The 21,705-nt window shown below is 53.1% G+C and overlaps 2 protein-coding genes across 6 annotated transcripts in view; both read right to left on the minus strand.

Annotated features, from left to right (window-relative positions):
• The window catches only part of Zmiz2 (zinc finger MIZ-type containing 2), a 14,250-nt gene extending 13,883 nt beyond the window's left edge, over positions 1-367 (minus strand). For 2 of the 3 annotated variants that reach the window (XM_004630362.3, XM_023714437.1), the window contains exon 1: positions 274-346. The gene's annotated coding sequence lies outside the window, so the exon portion shown is untranslated. Of the gene's footprint in view, positions 1-273 lie in introns of all 3 variants that reach the window. The other variant, XM_004630361.3, reaches the window with a different exon arrangement.
• An 11,837-nt stretch (positions 368-12,204) lies between these two features.
• Positions 12,205-21,705, minus strand: part of Ogdh (oxoglutarate dehydrogenase) — a 73,187-nt gene continuing 63,686 nt past the window's right edge. For all 3 annotated transcript variants that reach the window (XM_004630367.2, XM_023714478.1, XM_023714477.1), the window contains exons 11-23: positions 20,794-20,973; positions 20,343-20,495; positions 19,566-19,668; positions 19,300-19,428; positions 18,932-19,082; positions 18,635-18,762; positions 18,382-18,560; positions 18,091-18,162; positions 17,479-17,607; positions 16,825-16,897; positions 13,349-13,512; positions 13,111-13,265; positions 12,205-13,035 (exon numbers count right to left, since the gene is read on the minus strand). In XM_004630367.2, coding sequence (XP_004630424.1) covers positions 12,915-13,035; positions 13,111-13,265; positions 13,349-13,512; positions 16,825-16,897; positions 17,479-17,607; positions 18,091-18,162; positions 18,382-18,560; positions 18,635-18,762; positions 18,932-19,082; positions 19,300-19,428; positions 19,566-19,668; positions 20,343-20,495; positions 20,794-20,973 — 1,737 coding nt within the window. In that variant the 3' untranslated portion in view covers positions 12,205-12,914. The remainder of the gene's footprint in view (positions 13,036-13,110; positions 13,266-13,348; positions 13,513-16,824; positions 16,898-17,478; positions 17,608-18,090; positions 18,163-18,381; positions 18,561-18,634; positions 18,763-18,931; positions 19,083-19,299; positions 19,429-19,565; positions 19,669-20,342; positions 20,496-20,793; positions 20,974-21,705) is intronic.

Below are 21,705 nucleotides of genomic sequence, written 5' to 3' on the forward strand. Positions count from 1 at the left end.
CCCGCCACCCCGGGGCCGCCGCCCGCGCCATCGCGCCGCCGCCCGCCGAGGGCACAATGGAGCCGCCGCCGCGCTGCTCATGCATATGCATGACGCCGCGCCGCCGGCTCCGCCTCCAGGCCAGAGCAACCGAACCCCGAGCCGCCGCTCGGGCGGGGGCGTCAGTGGGCGTCCGCGGCCAAAGGCAGAGGTGAGAGCAAGGCCAGGGCCGCGGGCGGCCAGGCTGGAGAGAGACGCGCCAGATCGCGACGCCTGCTCCCTGTCCTTTCACACCTTTCGGAACGCGGCGTTGTGAGGAGCCACTGCGCGCTTCCTGCTCGCTGTCCACGGGGCGGAGCTGAGTTTGGAGGAGGGGCCGGAGTGCTGGGGCGGGGCCGGTGAGGAGGCGGTACAGGAGTGATGGGGCGGGACCTGTGGGCGGGGCAAGATAAGGGGCGGGGCCGGGATGGGGGCGGAGCAGAGCGAGCCTCCCCGAGCCTGGCCGCGGCGGGCAGACCCGAAGAAGGTCGCGCCCCTTTCCCCCACAGGCAAGTCCCGCTGGTGTGGCCGCCCTGTCATCCTGAGATGCCGCTGGCGTCCGGAGCACTGAGGAGGGCTGAGGGCGTGGTGTCACTAGGAAGCCCGCTGCTGATAAAGGCCCAACCCTAACCCTAAACAACATGCCTGTAATCTCACCCTGAGAGGCTGAGGCAGGAGAATTGCAAATTCGAGCCCATTCCGGGCAACTCAGCGACTTGGTCTCAAAATAAAAACGTTGAGCCGGGCTTAGAGGCTGGGGCAGGAGGACTCTGTCTCCAGAAGAAACTTATTTTTTGAGAAAAAACCTGAGCCGGTCTTGCTGGGACACGCCTATAATACTAGCTCGCAGGAGGATCGTTGCGAGGTCGAGGCCAGCCTGGGCTACAAAGTGAGCTCAAGGCCAGCCTGAACTGCATAGCGAAACCCTGCCTCAAAAAAAAAAAAAAAAAAAAAAAAATCTGAGATGTAGATTAGCGCAGAGACCCTAGGTTCAATCCCCAACACCAGGAAGAAAAGAAACATTGCCCAATTTCCCTGCAAAAGTTACCTTCCTAACCGGGGCCCGGGAGATGGCTCAGTAGAATAAGCGCTTCCCTGGCAAACTCAAGGGCCTGAGTTCAGTCCCCGGTTCCACCAAAAAAACAGACGTTCTAAATTCAATCCCTGGTTCCGCAAAAAAAAAAAAAAAAAAAAACACAGACGTTACCTTCCTCCCCATCGCGTCCTCTCTCCCTATGCTGCGCCTCCATCAGGGTCTCAGAGCCGGGGCAAAGAGCTGCTCTGGGAGCTGTGTGCACCTTCCCAACGCTGTCGAGGCAGGAGCGGGGCGTGGTGAGGCTAGTGAGGGGAGTGGGCGTGGCCTGTTAATTGCAAATCCAGACAGGGCGCAGCTTGGCTCCCAAAGGTCCAGCAGGTGACTTCTGGCCGGAACCCCCACAAGTTTTCAGGGGTTACTGTGCTCTCTTCTGCACACCGCCTTAGAGTTGGCTTGATTTCCTACTTCTCCTTGGCCCATACTTGGCTCTGCAGAGCCTGTTTCTTTTCCTTCCTTTAATATCCACGTCAGGGCCGCAGGGCATGGTGGCACACGCCTGCAATCCAGCCCTGGGAGGCCGAGGCTGAAGGATCTCTGGGAGTTCAAGGCCTGCCTGAACTGCACAGTACAACTTTGTTTCAAACAAAGCCAAAAAACCTGGCTGCTGTTGGTGCTGGTCTAGGACAGGAGGAATCTAGAAACCACCTTCGAAGGAGACTCCAGGCCCACAGCCTGGAAACACTGTTACTAGCCTTTGAACTCTACTGGGCCGGACCTGGTGACCCACCTGTAATCCCAACATTTGGGGAGGTAGAGGCTGCAGGATCCTTGTGAGCTCAAGACCAGCCTGAACTGCACAGGGAGACTCTGTCTCAAAAAGACCAAAAAAAGATAAAAAAGATAAAAAAGAATACACAGTTTTGGTCATTTTCACATGTTCAGCTATGTGGCATTAACTGTGTACACCGTGTGGCCCGCCACCACAGCCATAGTTCTTCGGGGCTTTTCCCCAGCGCTAGCTGCCCCTGTGTGTGCACTAAATGTGGCCGTTCACACCGTGGATATTTTTGTGACCATTTCACTTGGTATCATGCCTTCCAGGCTTCTATATATGAGAAGTTCCTTTTCACATGTCAGTAATGTTTCACTGTATGGGCCCCATTTAGTTTTCTTTCCATGGACACTTTTTTTTTTGCTTTTGGAGGCAGGGTCTCACCACGCAGTTCAGGCTAGCCTTGAGCTCACTTTGTGGCATAGGCTGGCTTCGACCTCGCAGTGATCTCTCCACCTCAGCCCCCCAGGTGCTGAGCCACCACACTCGGCCAACAAATTTTTCTTTTTCTTTCTTTCTTTCTTTCTTTCTTTTATTTAGTACAGGGCCTGCAGGGTCTACAGGTTCTCACTATGTAGATCGGACTCATAGTGAGTCTCCTGTTTTCAGCCTTCTAAGCCCTGGGATTATAGGCATACGTCTCAATGAAAGGGGTGGGGGTGGGGGGCAGGACCAGCACTGCACGCCAGGAATCGAACCCCAGCCGCTGCGCTCTGCCTAAGCAGGCGCTTTAGTCCACTGAGTTATCTGGCCAGCCCTCCACACATTAATTTTTTTTTTTTTTTTTTTTTGCGGAACCAGGGATTGAACTCAGGCCCTTGCGCTTACCAGGGAAGCACTTATTCTACTGAGCCATCTCCCCGGCCCTTACACATTAATTTTTAACATTGAAATTTCTTAAAAAAAAAAAAAAGAAAAGAAAAGAAATTTCTTCTCTGAAACTTGTGCTGTTTCTTGGGAAGACTCCTTGTTCATTGAAGAAATGGTACAGACCTGAGTGCAGTCTTGCGGCTGGGCTCTGGGAACACAAGATGGGCTGAGAACCAGCTGTGGGCATGCACACCCTTAATCCCAGCACTGGGTAGACGTAGGCAAGGGGATCGCTGTCCATTCAAAGTCAGCCTGGACCACATAGCAAGGCCCTGTCTCAAAAAGCCAAAAAAACTTTTTTAAAGATTTTTTTTTTTAAGATTAAAAAAAAAAAAAAATCTGGGGCCAGGGAGATGGCTCAGTGGAATAAGCACTTCCCTGGCAAGTGCAAGGGCCTGAGTTCAATCCCTGGTTTTGTAAAAAATAAATAAATAAAAATAAAAATATAAAAAATATCTTTTAGGGACAGCGGAATAGCTCAGCAGTCTAAAGCGCCTGGTTAGGCAAACTCAGGCATGCTCAGGGGACATAGTTTGATCCCTGCACCACATGCCGTGCCAGCCCCACCCTTATGGCGGACCGAGCCGGCCAAGAAAAAAAAATATTTTTTAATCTTTTATTTATTCGCTAGAGTCTCAATATGCAGTTTGGAGGGCCAGCGAGATAGCTCAGTGGATTAATGCACCTGCTTAGGCAGAGCTTAGTGGCCAGGGTTTGATCCCCCACGTGCCTGGCACCGTCCCCGCCCCTGGGGTGCGTTGAGAAGGCAATTGAGACTGGGTTTTGTTGTACCCTGTCAAAATTGACTCCATTTTTGTTGCCCTTCTAACCTTGCCGAGTTCCTGTTCTGTATGCAGCTACCCCTCCCAACCCCTCACCCCTATGACCCAAGTCTTATGACATCTGTACCCCAAACCTTATCTTGTCCTGCAGAACTCTGCGTGATTTCAGCACCCCACCCAATGGGCCCACCCCATGAACGCATGACCCACTGTACCCCATGATTGCTGATTCCAGCACCCCACCCAATGGGACCACCTAGTGAACTAATGACCCTGCCACTTCTTCCTCTCCACCCCTTCCCTGTTTTTGTGGGTTTTCAAACTTAAATACTGCACCTTGTTAATGCTCGGCGCGCCTCTTTGCACCTTGCATAGAGACCACCGCTGGATACCAGCTAAAATAAAGTGCTTCTTTTAACTTTTGGACTTGCCTTGTTGTCATCTGATTTTTGAGCTGCAACAGGTTTGTCGGCGCGTGCCTGTAATCTCAGCGCCTGGGAGGCTGAAACTGGAGGAGCACTGAGTCCGATGTACGTAATGAAACCCTGTAGTCCCTGTAGACTCTGTACCAAATGCCATTTATTTATTTATTTATTTATTTATTTATTTATTTATTTATTTTTGAGGAACGGGAGATTGAACTCAGGCCCTTGCGCTTACTAGGCAAGCGCTTGTTCTACTGAGCTATCTCCCCAGCTAGACTCTGAAACAAAATATATATACAATATATCTGGGATTGCAGGTATGCGCCACTACACCATTGCAGTGGTCCACTTAGTGTGCCTGGGGTTCCAGGACCTACATGGCATGTGGTACCAGAGGTCGAACCCGAGTGCTTGTGCTTGCCAGGCAGGCATTTAGACTGCTGAGCTATCATCCCAACCCTATTTTATTTATTTATTTTTTTTTGCGGAACTGGAGATTGAACTCAGATCCTTGCGTTTGCTGGTCAAGCGCTTATCCTACTGAGCCATCTCCCTGGCCCCCCAACCCTATTTTAAAGTTTTTTTTTTTAATTTTTAATTTTAAGTTTTAGGGGCCGGGGAGATGGCTCAATGGAATAAGCGCTTCCCTGGCAAGTGCAAGGTCCTGAGTTCAATCCCTGGTTCCAAAAAAATAAATAAATAAATAAATAAATAAATAAATAAATAAACTTTTTCAAGTATTGCCATAAATAGCAAAGTGGTGATGCTTATTTTGTATGGTTTTACAGGGAAACCCTCAGGAAGGCAGATGTTTTCCCCAGTAACAAAGAAAGATTTCCCAATAGTGCATAGCAGAAATCAGTAACACTATCCAACTGAGTGTGGTGTTGTACACATGTAAACCGGGCACTGGAAGGCTGAGGCAGGAGGATCACAGCGCATCCAAGACCAGCGTAAGGCCCAGGAATATACCTCAGTGGCACAGTGCTTGCCTGGCAAGTGTGAAGTCATGAGTTCAACTCCTGGTACCATATACACATACATACAAAATACCAGCCTGGACCTCGAAGGGAGGCCCTGTCTCAGAAACAACAGCAAACCATTATCCAGAAAGGCACAGGCACCAGGTGGCCTTTTCAGGGGCCCTGGGCGCAGCAGCCCTCACTGTGGGCATGGGGGCCTTTGGACTCTGCTCCAGGCCTCTTCCTAGTCTGGGCCCAGCCCAGGCTGGCTTGGAACTCAAGGTGGTTCTCCTGCCTCAACCCCCAGTGCTGAGATCATAGGTGTCTGCTCCCACACCCAGCTCAAACAATTTTTCCTATGTCAGCAGGAGAGGATAGTGCATGCCTATAATTCCAGCACTCTGGGAGGCTGAAGCAGGTGGATCTTGAGTTTGAGGCCAGCTAGGCCAGTTTAGCAACTTAAACTTTTAAAGGGTTTCGGAGGATGGTGCTCAAAATAAAGGCTAGTTCAATCCCCAATATTGCCCACGCCCAAGTTTTTCTGTACTTTTATTTATTTGTATTTTAGGGAAGGGTCTACAGGGTGTTCAGGGCCTCACTACTAGATTGGACTAGTAGTGATCCCCCTGTTTGCAGCTTCCCAAGAGCTGGGATTACAGGCTGGACAACCAAGCCCAGTCTCAATTGCCATCTCAGTAAGCCCTACCCAGGCTCAATTGCTGGCTCAGCATGCCCTGAGGCTGGCACAGCCCTTGTGCCTTCTTGCAGGTGCTTAATCCACTGAGCTATTTGGCTGCCCATATACATATAATTTTTTTTTTTTTTTGAACCGGGGATTGAACTCAGGCCTTTGCACTTGCCAGGGAAGAGCTTATTCCACCGAGCCATCTCCCCGGCCCTATATACTTCTATTTTCTTTTTTTTAATTATTTATTTATGTGTGTGTGTGTGTGTGTGTGTGTGGCCAGCTCAGTCCACCAGGGGGCGGGGCTGGCTGGCATGTGGTGCTGGGGGATTGAACTGCGGTCCCTGTGCTTTGCTAAGCTTGTTCTAAGTAGGTGCTTCAGACCACTGAGCCATCTCACCAGCCCTATACTTCTGTTTTCATAGAAGCACTTATTCCACCGAGCCATCTCCCTGTCCCTATATACTTCTATTTTCATTCTTCTGGAGGCTTTTTGGTTTTGTCTTGTGGTACTGGGAATCGAACTCAGGACCCTGCACTTGCCAGGCAGGCGCTTATGCTGTTGCGTTATCTCCCCAGTAGGTTTTGCCTTGTTTGACATAGGATCTTGCTGTGTTGCCCAGGCTGGTATCAAACTCCTGGGATCAGGCATTTGCCTGCTTCAGCCTCAGCATGACTGGGATAAGCTCACAAATACCCTTAGCCACATTGTTACTGGTCTCTCCACCATGCTGGGCTGCAGAGGACACATGCAAAGCCAGCCCCCCTCCGTATGCACTCTGTTGCCATGGAGACCAGGAACCCCCGCCACACACAAGCTCTGTGCCAGACAACACTGCTCAAGGATGGCCGTGTGTGACCTATGTGAGGGTGGTAGATCATGATTCTAGCAGTTCTGTCCCCTCCTTGGTTTGTGAAAATGCCCTTTGTGACAAAGCCCAGAATCCACAACACTGTGGAGGCTGAGACAGGAGGGCTACATACTAAGCTCAACACTGGCCTGAATTATATAGTAAGACCCTGTCTCAAAAAACAGAAATGAACTTGCTTAGACAGATGCAGGGGCCCGGGTTCAATCCCTGGCATGCTGTGCTGGCCCTGCCCCCAGGATGCGCCGAGACAGTGATTGAGACTGGGCATGGTGGCACAAGCCTGTAATCCCAGCTCTGGGGAGGCTGTAAATAGGTGGATCACTACGAGTTGGATCTAGTCTAGTAGTGAGACCCTGAACATCTTGTGGACCCTTCCCTAAAATAAAAAAAGGGGTTCACTACAGGAAAGCAGCACAGACCTAGATAGCGTGGGTGATCCATGCAGCGACCCTGGGATGTGTCCCACGTTCAGGGGCTTTGTCTCAGATTTGCACACATCCTGCTTCAGGTCTGCGAAGGTGCAGCAGCTTGTTCCCTCAGTTCAGCATCTGCCTTCTTCCTCTCTGTTCACCTAAATGTGCAGCTGCTGCTGTCGCCCATGTCACATCCCCTTCTCTACAATACCAGGGCTTCAGAGTCCAGCTGTGGGGATTCAAGTCTGTCTCTAGCTTCTTCACTCTTTGGTCTTACGCAAGGGACTTCACCTACTTTAAAGTCTTGTTTATAAATTTCCTGCCTCACCATGCACTGAGCTGCAGCCCCAGCCCGTTTATTTAATTTTCTTGTCTGTCTTTGAGAGAGTCTTACTATGCAGTTCAGGCTGGTCTTGAGCTCACATCATAGCCCAAGCTGGCCCCAAACTTGCAACTCTCTTTAAATCCAGGGAAATGGGACACACATGAGGGTGGTACAAGATCATAACACCAGGGATACCTAAGATCATGGTGTGGTTTTTTTTGGTAGAACTGGGGATTGAACTCAGACCCTTGCACTTGCCAGGGAAGCGCTTATTCAGGTCATGGTGCTTTCCAAAACACAAGTTTTCCAAAATATGAAATTTCTCACAACAGCTGGAATCTTTTTTTTTTTTTTTTTTTTTTGTTTTCAGAATCAGGGATTGAACTCAGGCCCTAGCGTTTGCCAGGGAAGCATTTATTCTACTGAGCCATCTTCCCAGCCCCAAAAGCTGGAATCTTATTGATAGCAAACACACTCTCTTTTTAAATTCTTTTGTTTTTTTTCCCTAGAGGTGGTGGCCTGGCTTCTGTTATTTCAGATGAAGTGTTGGCTAGGTACCTGGATGGAAGTAACTGGTCCATACCTCAGTTTGTCAGTCAATTGTCCTTTCATATGGAAATGACATGTCAACAGGAAAGAGGCCAACCCAACACAGGACCTGCAGGGGGTCTTGTGGAGGTGGCTGGTGGCTTCACTCCTGGCATATTCCCTCCCCTTCTTTGATGAGATTTTAAGGCATTGTGGATGTGAGGGTGGAGATTTAACAAAATTGACCATTGGTCTGCACTGCCCAGTGATTCATTAACTGATTTCCCTGGTGTCCTTTAAGGTTGGCAGGGGCGGATAAGCGGGGACATTTCAGCTTGGTGCTCACAGGTCTCGAGGGCACTCTGGCTCTTTACTGTTAGTGCCAATATCCACACTCCTGTAATCCCAGCACTCTGGGGCAGCAGGAGGGTCCCCAGTTTGAGCCCAGCCTGGGCAACTTGGTGACTTAGGGGACCCTATCTCCCAGGCTGTGGATGCAGCTCACTGTGCAGGCAGGGTCTACCCCCCACCCCCGTCCTCTGCCTCCACCCCAACTTCCCCTGTCAACATGTTTTTCTTTTGGTCAATGCAGACAGAAATTCCGAATTGGCAAAGGACAGCTTGGCTGGCTGTCCTGGGTTTGCTTGCCAACGGCCCCCAGCCTTAGTGCCGCAGCTCTGGACCCTGACACTGCCAGATGGTACTGGTTACTGCTGCTGGCCACAGGTTGGTGCCAGCTAAGGCTGATGTCCCCACTCGGGCCTATACTCTGCCAGCTGCTGCCTCCAGAGCTCTTCAGCACAAATATCTCCTAGTGCTTGTAGCTCCTTGTTGGAGAAAGGTCTTGCTGTAGCTCAGGCTGGGCTCGAACTCAGCCTCCTGAGTGCTGGGATTGCAGGCTGTGCTACCATGTTCAGCTGCTTATCTCTTTTTCAAGCAGCTGCACTGTCCATGCTACTGAAGGGACAGTCTCAGTTGGCTTTATAGGGATTTTTTTTTTTTTTTTTTTAACTGGGAAAAAAAGTATGTATTTAGAATTAGCCAGTTGGGGGCTGGAGAGATAGCTCAGTAGAATAAGCACCTGCCTAGCAAGTGCAGGGTTCTGAGTTCAATCCCCAGTACCGCAAAAATAAATAAATAAAATAAAATAAAATAAAATTAGCTAGTTGGACTCAGTTTTTTGTTTGTTTGTTTTCTTTCTGTATTTGGGTCTACAGGGTGTTCAGGGTCTCACTACGTAGATTGGACTTGTAGTGATCCTCCTGTTTTCAGCCTCCCAAGTGCTGGGATTACAGGCACATGCCACCTCACCCAGTCTCAACTGCTGTCTCAGCGCGCGTGGGGGTGGGACTGGCACAGCATACCTAGGATCAGGGATCAAACCCTGGCCGCTGTGCTCTGCCCAAGCAGGTGCTTTAGTCTGCTGAGCTATCAGGCTGGCCCTGGACTCAGTTTAGATGATTTCAATTTTGTTGGCAATATCCAATGCATCACAATTGGAAGCCTGTCGAACAGATGCATTGTTCTCTCCATCAGGCCTCATTAGGGTGTTGACCTTGGCAACATCGCTGTCATAGAGCTTCTTTTTTTTTTTTTTTAATTTTTTTTTAAGTTTATTTATTGTGTGTGTGTGTGTGTGTGTGTGGCCAGCTCAGCCCACCAGGGGGCGGGGCTGGCTGGCATGTGGTGCTGGGGGATTGAACCGCGGTCCCTGTGCTTTGCTAAGCTTGCTCTAAGTAGGTGCTTTAGACCACTGAGCCATCTCTCCAGCCCTCATAGAGCTTCTTTACAGCTTGTTTGATCTGGTGCTTATTGGCTTTGACATCCACAGTGAACACAAGTGTTGTCCTTGGTCTATTTTGTGGCTGACTCAGTGGTCAAGGGGAACTTGATGATGGCATAGTGGTCAAGATTGTTTCTCTGGGAGCACTCTTCCGAGGGTATTTGGGCTGCCTCCAGAGCCGTGGTGTCTTGGGATGGTAGAAGGTGGGCAACGTTTGTATCTTCTTTTTGTGGCCATGGATGCCTCTCAGCACAGCCTTCTTGGCCTTCAAAGCTTTTGCTTTGGCTTCAGCTTTGGGAGGGGCGGGGGCTTCCTTCTTTGCCTTTGGCACCATCTTGGTAAAAAGCTTTATAGGAATCTTTAGGCCCAAACTACCTAGGAAATAAATCTGGCAGGACTCCTGGAGCTAGGCTTTATTTGGACTGGAACTTCACTATGGTCAAAGGGACTGGGCACATGGCAGGGAGCCTTCTTGACTAGTCAGAGAGCCGGGCAAAGTGCACACAGAGCAGCTGCGAGCCTGTGACTGGCCACTTGAGCCTGCTGACTGCCCTCAGATGGTCTGAGTGCAAGCCCACCAATTGCTCCCAACTCAATTTTGCTGCTTGGTCCAAATTTGAGCCTCCTGCAGGAAGGGCAGACATTACTGGGGAAGTGGCTGCTGGTGTCCCTGAGTCCAGGAGGTGGTTCTGGGGATCAGGAAGAGCTGTTTGATCAACAGCAGTTACGTTGCAGCCAATAATGGTGGGACCAAAGCAAGACAATCTCTAGGAGAGCTGGCTGTGTTCTTGGCTCCAGGGGCTGGGGGAAGTCGAGGGTGTTAATTATTAGCCCAGGGCTCTCACCATCTCAGTTACAACAGACACCCACGCTCCTGGGAGAATACTAAGCACCTTTTCATCACCAGAATGCAACATTTCCATCCTCAATCTTAACTGCTGGCCAGGCATGGTGACACAGGCCTATAGTCCCAGCACTTGGGAGGCTGGCAGAGGACTGCTGTGAGTTCAAGGCCAGGCTGAACTGCACAGTAAAGACTCTTGTCAAAAAGACCAAATAAATAAATAAATAAATAAAATATCTAGCTGGCCTCCTCCAAGAGGCTCTGCAAACATCGAGAAGCAACATCCTTTTTCAGTGGGCCTAGGCCCTTCCTGGATGAGGCCCACAGAGGGGCACGCGGGCACCTGCCGCCCCTGGCTTTGAGAAAGCCTGGCAGCCCTGGCCCACTGTGGCCATCTGAGGACTATGCATCCCAGGAGGAAAAAGGCGAAGCCTCAAAGCTTGGGGGCCCCTCCACGCCCCAGACATTGAGGCATTGTGTCCCATGTGGGGACTCCAGCCTGGATAACCAGGGAAATCTGGAAGCACGTCTGAGCTGGGTGGGGAATGAGCCCACACCCCTCACCCAGCTCCTGTCTTTCAGGTGACCTGAGTGTTGCTGACATTTCTGCCTGCTTCTGCCATCTTCCCAAGACTTGTTCCCCAGGTTGAGGGTTAGGTGGCTGAACCTTTCCCACCCAACTCCTGCACAGGCTTCTTTCTCACCTGACCCCCCCACCTCTATCTCAGAACCCACCTGCCTTCCTCAGCTCCAGCATTAAGCAACATGGGCTCTTGACCCACAGCCCAGGCAGGGCCAGCACAGGCTCCAGGACACAGGTAGAGGGGACAGCGTGACATGGAACCTCTGCAAATGCCATGCCCACTATGTGGCTTCTGCTTGCAGTGCAGCCTCTACCACAGCTGGTTGGCTTCTTGAGGCCAGGGCAGAAAGACACAGACCAGGCAGATGTCCACACAAGGGTATCCAGGCCACAAACTCCTGGTGGAGAGGCCTCTGCAGGTCCCAGGGCCACAAGCCCACACTCTAGCAGAGGCAAGGGAGCCCTCTGGCCAGGGTCTCAGTGGACCTGGGCACTTGGGGGTTCACAGGGGTCCCCACAGCAACCTGAGCTCTTACAGGCCAAAGGGGTGTGTAAAGAAGGCATTAACAGGAGGATGAGGGCTCTGGGCCCCACTTGGTGGGGTTTCTAGTTCACTTGGGTGCCAGGCTGCACCCTGACCAGGCAGAGAGTCTCGCTACATGGGTCAGGGTCTTTCGTCATCTTTGTCCTGTTGGTACCCACAGGACTCAGGGCACTGCTGAGCAGGTCCTGGCCTTTGTGCTGGCCCAGCTGTCACACCATGGGGCTGGCTGGCCCAGATCTGAAGCTGCACCCCAGGAGGGGTGAGCTGATCACCTCACTTGCCTCCTCATGACCATTCATCCGTATCGTGGACAACTGAAAACCCAAGCTCAGGGCCAGGGCAAAAAGAACCCAACAAAACCACAGACAGAACAAAATCTGCTGGGAGGCCATGCACACAGGGCCGGGCCACCACCTGGGCCCAGCAATGGCAGTGCCGCCCTGTCCCTCTCGGAGGGTGTTCTGAGTCCCTGGCTCACTGCGGCAGCTTCCACTGAGTATCCCCAGGGCCGCTGCATCAGGCTGCTTCAGGATCTGACATGGGCCCTCAGGACCCATCTGGCTCTGCTCTCCCAGGTGCTGGCCTCCCTGTGGGACAGAGCAAAGCCCCACTCTTCCTGCCTCCCAGAAGCCATGTGGGTTGGGGCTCCCCCTGCTGTGAGGGGTGTGGGGCGGAGGCGAGACACAGGACAGCACAGACAGCTGTGGATAACTTAGTTTATGGGTCAAGCCAATGCAATGCAAAGTTGTTTCTTGATTTTTTTGTTTTTGCTTTTTAACCAAAATAAATAAACTGGATCTGTCCCCGTGGAGGTCAGAGCGAGGGAGTGAGGAGAGGAAGGGCTGCTGGCCCACCCTGCTTCACCCCGCTCCTGCTTCTGACCTGCTTTGGCACGGCGAAGAAAAGTACTAACGGACAGCTCCACTGTTCCCAGGGCAGGGCAGCCAGTGAATGGCTGTGGGGCCCCAGGAGGGTGTGTAGGGCACGGCCCCCAAGCCCAGCCCAGAACCCAGAGAGCGTCACCACCCAGCCACACTTGCCCCCGCCCTCGTGGTGCCAACGCCACAGTGCTTTCGCCCACATGAAGGCCACCCTGGCAAGCCCTGCTGGCTGTGCCACCCTGTGGCTTCTTGGGTTCAGCCTGGCAAGACGGAGCTACCCCTAGTCCTGGAGTGTCTGCACCCTGCTGAGTGACAAGGCTGTTAGTGACCCGGGAAGCCACCCTAGGCTCTGGGGATGAGAGGCGGGTGAGAGCATCCTCCTCCTGCTCACCACAGCCTGGCCAGGGCAGTGAGCGCAGTGCAGTGCAGGGAGGGCAGAGGGTGGGCAGTGCCAAGGCGTGACGCTTTAGTGGAGAAGCAGGGGGCATTGTGATTGTGACGTGGGGCCGCGCCAGGGAAGCCTGGGAGTGTCTAGGAGAATTTCTTGAAGGCGTCCAGGTCAAAAGCCATGTCCAGGAAGCGCTGCAGCTCCGTCAGGTGGGTCTTCTTGTTGCCAGTGGCTGGGGCGGCGGCTGGGTCACGGCCCACATACCTGAGAGGGGTCAATGGGGCAGTGAGGGCAGTGGCCTGAGTGTGTCCCACCCGCCCCTGGCCATCTTTGCCTCACCAGACGGGCTTGGCACGGTCAATGGTGGTCCGGAGCCGTGGCTTCACGTAGTCGTAGTAGCCCTGGTTCTTGTGCTCCTCCTGGCACCACACCAGCTCAGCGTTGGGGTACTTTTGTGCCTCCTTCAGCAGGAGATCGAAGGGGAATGGCGACAGCTGGACAGGGAGGGGTCAGTCAGGTAAGGCTGGGACACTTGGGTGGGGCCCTCAGGAAGGTGGCAGTGACACCCGGCTCCCACCTGCTCGATCCTGGCAATGGCCACCTGCTCGGCCATGCCCCTGGCCTTGCGCTCCCGGGTGAGGTCGTAGTACACCTTGCCAGTGCAGAAGAGAAGCCGCTTCACCTGGCTGGGGTCCTGTGCTGCGGGCCCGTCCTCCGGGATCACCCGCTGAAAATGTGTTCCTGAAAGAAAGGCCCACGCTGGGCTGGCTCTTTCCTGGGCACTTGCTCTGTGTAAGCAGAGGGCCCTGGGCCAGGGCGGAGCCACGCTGCCTGGCTCCCCCCACCTGTACGAGGTGCCCAAGGGCCTGTGGGGACCCGGAGGGGAAGTCCAGGTGGGGTGCACTCTGCAGTACAGCCCATGGGAGACTTTGTACTACAACGCCCTGTCTGCTTCACTCAGACTTCGTGAATCTACACACAAAATCCTACAGTGCCAGCAGGGGACACACAGGACAGCAAGACAAAGGGACAGAGTCCAAGCCACATTCTGAACAAAGGGGCCTGCACTAGTGTTGGGCAAGCCCCAAGGTTCCCTTGGTAAGGCTGCCTGGGAAAACCCACAGCTCCAGTCGCCCCCATGATCAGAGGCTGCAAGCTGCTGTCGAGGTCAGGAACCAGGCTAGGTGCCGCTCTTGCCACCAACAGAACAATGAAAACTGAAAAGAAATAAAAATGACCACTGCTCACAGCCAATATGGTAGGTCTGAAATACAGGCAATGCTAAAGAATGCATATAAAACAAGAACAGCCGGGCATGGAGACACAGGCCTGTGATCCCAGCACTCAGGAGGCCCGGGAGGGACGACGGCGGGTTAAAGTGCTGCAGAGGCTGCAAGGTGAGCCGAGACCCAGTCCCAAAACAGAATGGGACCAAGAGTGAGGAACAGAGCTCAGTGTAAGGCCTCCTGTTCAAGCCCTGCCACCAGAGAACGGCACTAGGCATAGCCTGCGTGTAAGGAATGGAAGGCTTGAGATTTTAGGAGGACAACAGCCCTCGAGATCTAGAAACAGAATGCCCACCCCAAAGTTCAGCAACCACACCAGTACGGCACAGGTTTACGCATGCACGCACGCACGCACGCACGCATGCGTGCCAGCAGAGGTGGGTGAGCCTGGTAAACCTCCCTCAGTCGGCTTTCCAGCAGGGCACTAAGGCTTCTCTAACAGATAGCTGCAGGAAGCCTGGAGCCTACTCCAGAGCAAGGACGTCTCAACCTCCATCTAATAGTATATACAAAATCAACTCTGAGTGGATCAACTAAACATTAGAGGGAAAACTACAAAATTCTTCAAAGAAAATAGTAGGGCAGTACAGATCTGTAATCCTAGCGTTTGGAGAGCCTGAGGCAGGAGGGTCACATGTTCAACTTGTCTCTGCCTGGGCATTTGAAAAACTTGGTTGAGACTGTGTCTCAAAATAAAGAACATAAAGGGCTGGGCAATGTAGCTTAATATAAAATTCAATCCCCAGTGTCACAATAAAACAAAATGGGGCCAAAATGTCACAAGACATTGTCCAAAAAAGCAACTCAAAGAATGGGAGAAAACATCTGCATATTATGTATCTGATGAAGGACTTTTTTGGTCTTTTCTTTTTTCTTGGTACTGGGAGTTGAACTCATGACCTCATGTTTGCCAGGCAGGTGCTGTGCCACTGAGCTAAAACCCTGGCCGGCCCTTTTTGGTCTTTTTGAGATGGCATCTGCTATGCAGTTCATGTTGGCCTTAAACTCACTTTGTAGCTGAGGCAGGCCTTGAACTCATAGGATCCTCATGCCTCAGCCTTGCTGGGATTACAGGTGTGCACAACCACACCCAGCCTGATAAAGCAAAACATACAAACCCTGGGCCTGGGAGACAGCTCAGTAGAACAAGCACTTGCCTGGCAAGCACAGAGCTCTGAGTTCAATCCCTGGTACCACAAACAAACAAACAAACAAACAAACAAACAAACAAACAAAAAAAAAAAAAAAACGGGCTTTAGGGCTGGCCAAATAGCTCAGTGGATTAAAGCGCCTGCCATAAGGCACAAGACCAGGGCTTCGATTACCAGACCTGCCATGCCGCCCCCTGCAAGAGAGGCCCACGCTGATGTGGTAAGGCTGCCTGGGAAAACCCACAGCTCAAGTCGCCCCCATGATCAGAGGCTTGCCCGGGGTGCACTGGGCAACTGAGACTAGGTGTGGTGGTGCACGCCTGTAATCCCAGCTCTTGGGAGGCTGTAAGCAGGTGGATCACTCTAAGTGCAATCTAGTGGTGAGACCCTGAACACCCTGTACACCGTTCCCAAAAAGTACAAAAACAAACAAAAAAACCCCCAAAAAACAAAAAACCTTCAACCTCAGCAACAAAAACTAACTTGATTTAAAAATGGGCAAAGGATTTGGACATTTCTTAACAGAAGACATACAAATGGCCAAAAAAATACATAAAAAGGGGATATAGTTCAGTGGCAAAGCATCTGCCTGGCAAGCACAAGGTTCTGTCTTCGATTCCCAGTACCAACCCCCTCCAAAAGATGCGCAATGCCACCAATTATTAGAGAAATGCCTATCAAAACCACACCGAAATGCCCCTTTACAGGCAACAGAATGGCTAATTAAAAACACTCCCATCACAGCCAGGCATGCTGGCCCAAATCAGCACTTGGGAGGCCGAGGAGGGAGGATTGCTGAGTTCAAGACCTGCACAATATAGTGAGACCCAGACTCAAACAAAACACAACCCTACTGGGGAGATAGCTCGGTGTCATAAATGGCTGCCTGACAAGTGCAAGGTCGCAAGTTTGATCCTTGGTACCACAAGCTGTGCTGGTCCCCAAACACGTGGTGGTGCATGCCTGTAATCTCAGTTCTGGGGAGGCTGAGACAGGAGGATCACTATGAGTCAGAACTGCGTATTGAGACCCTGTATCCATAAAATAAAATAAACCCAACTCAAGCTCCCCTCCATCCCCTAACTCAAGCTCCCTCACAAGTGTTGAGGATGTGGAGAAATTGGTCTGTTGTGCAGAACTGCTGTGGAAGGTTTTGGTGGTTCCTCAGAAAATTTAAAATAGCATTAGCATATGGCTCACCAACCCACTTCTGGGCACACACCAGAACCAAAAGCAAAGCCTTGTACGCCCGTGCTCAAAGCAGCGTTATTCACAGGAGCTAAATACGGCACCACACACGTGTTCACCATCCAAGAAGAGAGGCAGAGCGTGGCCACAGCCAGAACGGCACGCTGCTCACTACCACGTGATCAGCCTAGAGAGCACTCCCTAGACGCGACAAGCCATCTACAGAGAGCCACATGCAGGCTGAACAGTTCTGCTTGTTCAATCCAAAGGAAGACATGTTCTAGAGCCTCAACTTTCTGAGCCCTGTACCGGGCCCAAATGCAAAATTCCACCTCTGACCACAGGATGGTCACACATGTAGGCCCTAAGGGGCAGTGGAGCTCTCAGGCCACCACCCTCTGCCAAACAGCCAGGCCTCTCACACCTACCTGCAAGCATCTCGTCAAAGTTGGTTCTGGCCTCAGGGTGGCGCAGGAGGGATTTGGGGGTGAAGACAATTAACTGAAAGACAGAATTGTCTTGTCAAGAGCTGGGTCTCACAGATGCCACAGAAGGAAGCCCATGACAAAGTCTACCCACACCTTCATGCAGGACTGACAGGACGTGCTACCTCCCCACTCCCCATAGAGCTCACTGGGAGGAGCAGGGGAGGAGGGAGGAGCCCACTTCTCTGCTGTCAACTTCCCTCAGCAGGTGTCCGAGCCTGCCTGAGCCTCCTCAGCCTCAGCCCAGTGAGGGCTGTGAGCAGCCTAAGCCTGCGGCCTGTAGCACCACAGGAGAGCAGCTCGCTTTCCCTGCACGCTGCCTCCCGCCTCAGCTGGCTCTTCACACGCAGCTGAGGGGCTCACCTTCCCTGAACCTGCTCACACAGATGTCTTCCCCCAGGGCATCTGGCAGAACACAGCAGTGAGGGGGTGCTGCCCTAGCGGCAGCAGAGAGGGACCAGGCTCCCTGATGCCACATCCTGTCCATGTCCCTCTGCAGGTGCCACCTAACCAAGTGGAGCCTATGACATCCAGGAACATTTCCCATTGCCAACTCATTCTGAAGCTAGGGGCTGCAAGGAGGCCCAAGGCACTGACCGGCTTCCGGAAAGGCAGCAAGATCTGCCGGCGCAGCACGTGGAAGAAGTTGCCAGGTGTCGAGCAGTTGACAACCACCCAGTTGCAATCATACAGCTGGCTGATGTCAAAGTTGGCTCCCCCAAGGTCCTGTGGGCGGGAGGAGGAGGGGAGAAGGGCAGGGGTGGGGTGGTGCTGAGTACTCTGGGGGGTGTCAAAGGGCACAAAGGGGCCTGGGGATCCCTGGGGCCCCCACTGTAGGGTGGAAATCATAGACCCGAGGCTGCCTGGGGACACAAGCCCTGTCCGGCTTCCACTCTGTGCCTATGCCCCAACTCCCTGGTGGGTGCAGCAGGCTGCTGCAGGGTATGGAGGCCCCCGGTCTCATCTAACAGTGACATTACTTTTTCTTACAGATTTCGACTCCCAATCATCTTTGAGCTTATTTATATATTTTAATTAACTGAGTTCCTTTAAAGTTGCTGGCAGCCCCTCTTCACCCAGGACTCCACCTGAACCTGAGCAGCAGCAATTTCCACCAGCTTCCTGGCCCCTAGACAGCCCTGCTCTGGGGCAACCAGCATGCACAGGGCCACAGTGCAGGTCCCAGAAGGGAAGGGACACCATCCTCACCGGCAGGACGTCCGGGTCGTCATTGCACATCTGCAGGAAGCGCTCTGGACGGGCAGAGGAGTGCTCTGGGCCCTGGAGCAGACACAGCAGTCAGCAGGGCTGCACAGGCTGGCATCCGCAGGTAGCACTGGCTGTATCCCCTGCTTATCCTCTGCTCCCTTCCTGAGAGCAGAGTGCACACCCCTCCCCTTCCCTGGCAAAGCAAAGGGCATTGTGTGCCCTGGACAGCTGCTTCTGCAGCTGATGCCCCAAGTGATGCTCCACCTAAGATGGGCAGCGGGCAGAGCTCACCATGCCCTCCATGCCGTGCGGCAGCAGCAGCACGATGCCGTTCTGCCGCACCCACTTGGCCTGGCCTGGGCAGATGAACTGGTCGATGATGCACTGGGCCATGTTGTTGAAGTCACCAAACTGGGCCTCCCAGAGAACCAAGGCGTTGGGGCTGGCCATGGCAAAGCCCAGCTCAAAGCCTGCAGCAGAGAAGACAGGCATATTGGACACTAGCCAGTGGGCACAGGACTGAGCATGCGGCAGGGGCACTCACCCAGGACACCGTACTCTGACAGGGAGCTGTTGCACACAGTATAGGGGGCCTGGTTGGGCCAGAGGTGGTTCATGGGGATGCAGGTCCTCTTGTCCACGTTCTGGTCATGTAGCACATGGTGTCGGTGGCTGGACATAGAAGCAGGATTAGTTAGCAGACATAGCTGCCAGGTCCAGGCTCCCTGCTTCCACGGGAGCATGCCCAAACTGGGGAGGGCAGCCTTGCACTTGGGACCCAGCCTCCCGCCCCTCCCTCCCATCTGTGGCTCTGAATGTCAACAAGGATCCTGCTCATTACCTGAAGGTGCCCCGCTCTACATCCTGGCCGCTCAGCCGGACGTGGATGCCCTCCTTGAGGAGTGAGCCAAATGCCATGTACTCTGCCAGGGCCCAGTCCACAGTGCGGTTCTTTACCAGCTCCTTGCGGGTCTTCAAGATCCGGCTCAGGCCTGCAGGGCACATGCACACAGCCCTGCAGACCAGTCACATGGCCCTCTCTCCATGCCCATGAGCCTGGGGATGGCAGGGCCTCCCCGTCTCCACCCTGTAGCTCAGCAAGCCAAGACCTCGCTGCAGGCAGCAGGGGGTCAGTGGCCACACCAGCATAGCTGTGGCCTTCAATGAGGGATCCCTGCAGGGTTCCACGGCCAGGTGCCACCTGGTTACCTCCATGGATGGTGAAGTTCTCCACAGGCACAGAGCTGGCCACATTCCCGATATGCGTCAGGACGTCCTCCTCCAGGCCGGTGGAAGGGCAGGACATGCTTCGGGGCTGCCCATCCAGGGTGAAGAAGCCTAGGAGGTGAGCATGGGCTGAGGCAGGCTGCCTGCTTGGGAAAGGACTTCTGCTGTGTAGGTCTTGGTCACAACGGAGCCGAGTGTGAGGGACGGGTGTGTGTGTGTAACGAGAGCTCAGAGAGGGGTCTGCTCACCAGGCCAGGGGGAGTCCAGCCAGTGCTTGATGTGCAGGATCTTCTCATCTTTGGATCTGGTGAAGGCCTCCTCGCAGATCTTGTCATATTTGGAGATCTCCTCCTGCAGGGTGGAGGGGCCACACACACCTGAGCACCGAGGAGCCGCCAGCCTCACACCCATCACCCTGCCAGCTATGCACAGCCTTCCTGAGACCAGCAAGAAGCCTTCACATTTGGTCTCAGCCCTGAATACCTTTCTCATCTACGTGGGCAAGAGGCACTGCTTTGAGTCAGAGCCCTGGCTCACGCTGTCTTAAGAACGAGCCGAGTGCTCCCAGCTCCTCTGCTGCCCAGGAGCCCGGGGCTCCCCTCAGAGCTGGCGCCAGGCCCTGCCCCAGGAGACTCTGGTCTTCGCCATGTCCATGAGGCTCCTCACACTACCTGTGCACAGCCTTTCGCTCACCCAGCCAGGACTCTCTCTCACAGCACTCTGGGCCCCTCCCTTCTCCTGGTGGGACTCAGTGCTCACTCACCTGCCACAATACGTGGCACCATAGAAAGCTGCTGGGCAGCTACTATCTTATCTTCAAAACACCTTTTACTCACTGCCTTAAACACTGCTTTAAGGCCCATGTCCTTTACCAAGCATCTCAGGAGCTGGGACCCTCTAGGAAGTCACGCATTGAAATGTTACAACTCTAAGTATTTCATACAATTTTGCTGGAGTCCTTCCAGGAGAACTGGTTTGTAGGCCTTTTCTGGTCCCCCAGCCCTGGAAAGGCTGCCAGGACACACCTCGTACTCAGGCTGGTTGACTACGCCTTGTGACACCAGCAGCTCCGCATACTTCTGCAGCACCGGCTTCTGCTTGTGGATCTGCTTGTACATGAGCGGCTGTGTGAACATGGGCTCGTCCATCTCGTTGTGGCCGTTGCGCCGGTAGCACACCTGACAGCAGGCAGAGAGCGTGAGAGGCTGCAGCAGGCTCTGGGGCACCCACTGAGGAACCAGCTGCAGGCCTGCCACTGCATGGGTGCATCCTCTGGAATTAGGATCCGTCTCCCTCACCTAGTGGCGCTGTTAAATGAGGTGACCCAGAGCCATCTGGGAGCACAAAACTCCTGACTCACTGAGCAATGCATGATGGGACCAGGACCTATGAACGGCCCTCACCAGCCCAGGGCTGGGAAAACGTCAAGCAGCTCCCATGAGGCAGAGCCCTGGAGAGCCGTCCTCTCCTACTCACCAGATCCACAACTACATCCTTGTGGAAGGTGCTTCTCCACTCAGCTGCCACCTTGCACACGTACATGACTGCCTCGGGGTCATCAGCATTCACATGGAAGATGGGGGCATTGACCACACGGGCCACATCAGTGGGGTACGGGGAGGAGCGGGCCATCCGGGGGTCTGTGGTGAAGCCAATCTGCAAGAACAGGTGTGTGACAAGAGCCAGGCAGGGGTACTCTGTCCAGGGAGTACCAGATGGCCACACAGGCATCTTGTTTCCTTTTTCACTATTATGATGACAATTTTTTTCTTTTTTTTAAAAATGTATTTTTTTAAAAAAATTTTTTTATTTTGGCAGAACCGGGGATTGAACTCAGGCCCTTGAGCTTGCCAGGGAAGCACTTATTCCACTGAGCTATCTCCCCAGCCCCTAAAAAATGTATTCAGTTGTTGCAGGGTCTCCCTACGTAGCTCAGACTCAGGGTGATCCTCCTGCTTTAGTCTCCCCAGCAGTGGGATTACAGGTGTGTGCTACTATGCCAATGACTCTGGCCGGATGAGCCCACCCTAGGGGTGGAGCTGGCATGAGCATGTGGTGCCTGGGATCAAACCTCAGTCCCAGTGCTTACCTAAGCTTGCCTAAGCAGGCGCTTTAGTCGACTGAGCTATCTTGCCAGCTCTTTTCCTTTACTTTTTAAAAAAAATGTATTTTAGTACAGGGTCTACAGGGTCTCACTATGTAATCAGACTTGTAGTGATCCTCCTGTTTTCAGCCTCCCAAGCACTGGGATTACAGGTGTACACCACCACAGCATGCATGGGGGCTGGGGGGAATTGAACTTCTGCCGCTGTACTCTGCTTAAGCAAGTGCTTTAGTCTGCTGAGCTATCTGGTCAGCCCTCTTGCCAGCTCTTGATAACAAAAATTT

This window comes from Octodon degus, unplaced genomic scaffold, assembly GCF_000260255.1.
Source record: "Octodon degus isolate 3935 unplaced genomic scaffold, OctDeg1.0 scaffold00035, whole genome shotgun sequence".
In the NCBI taxonomy this organism is placed as follows: domain Eukaryota; kingdom Metazoa; phylum Chordata; class Mammalia; order Rodentia; family Octodontidae; genus Octodon; species Octodon degus.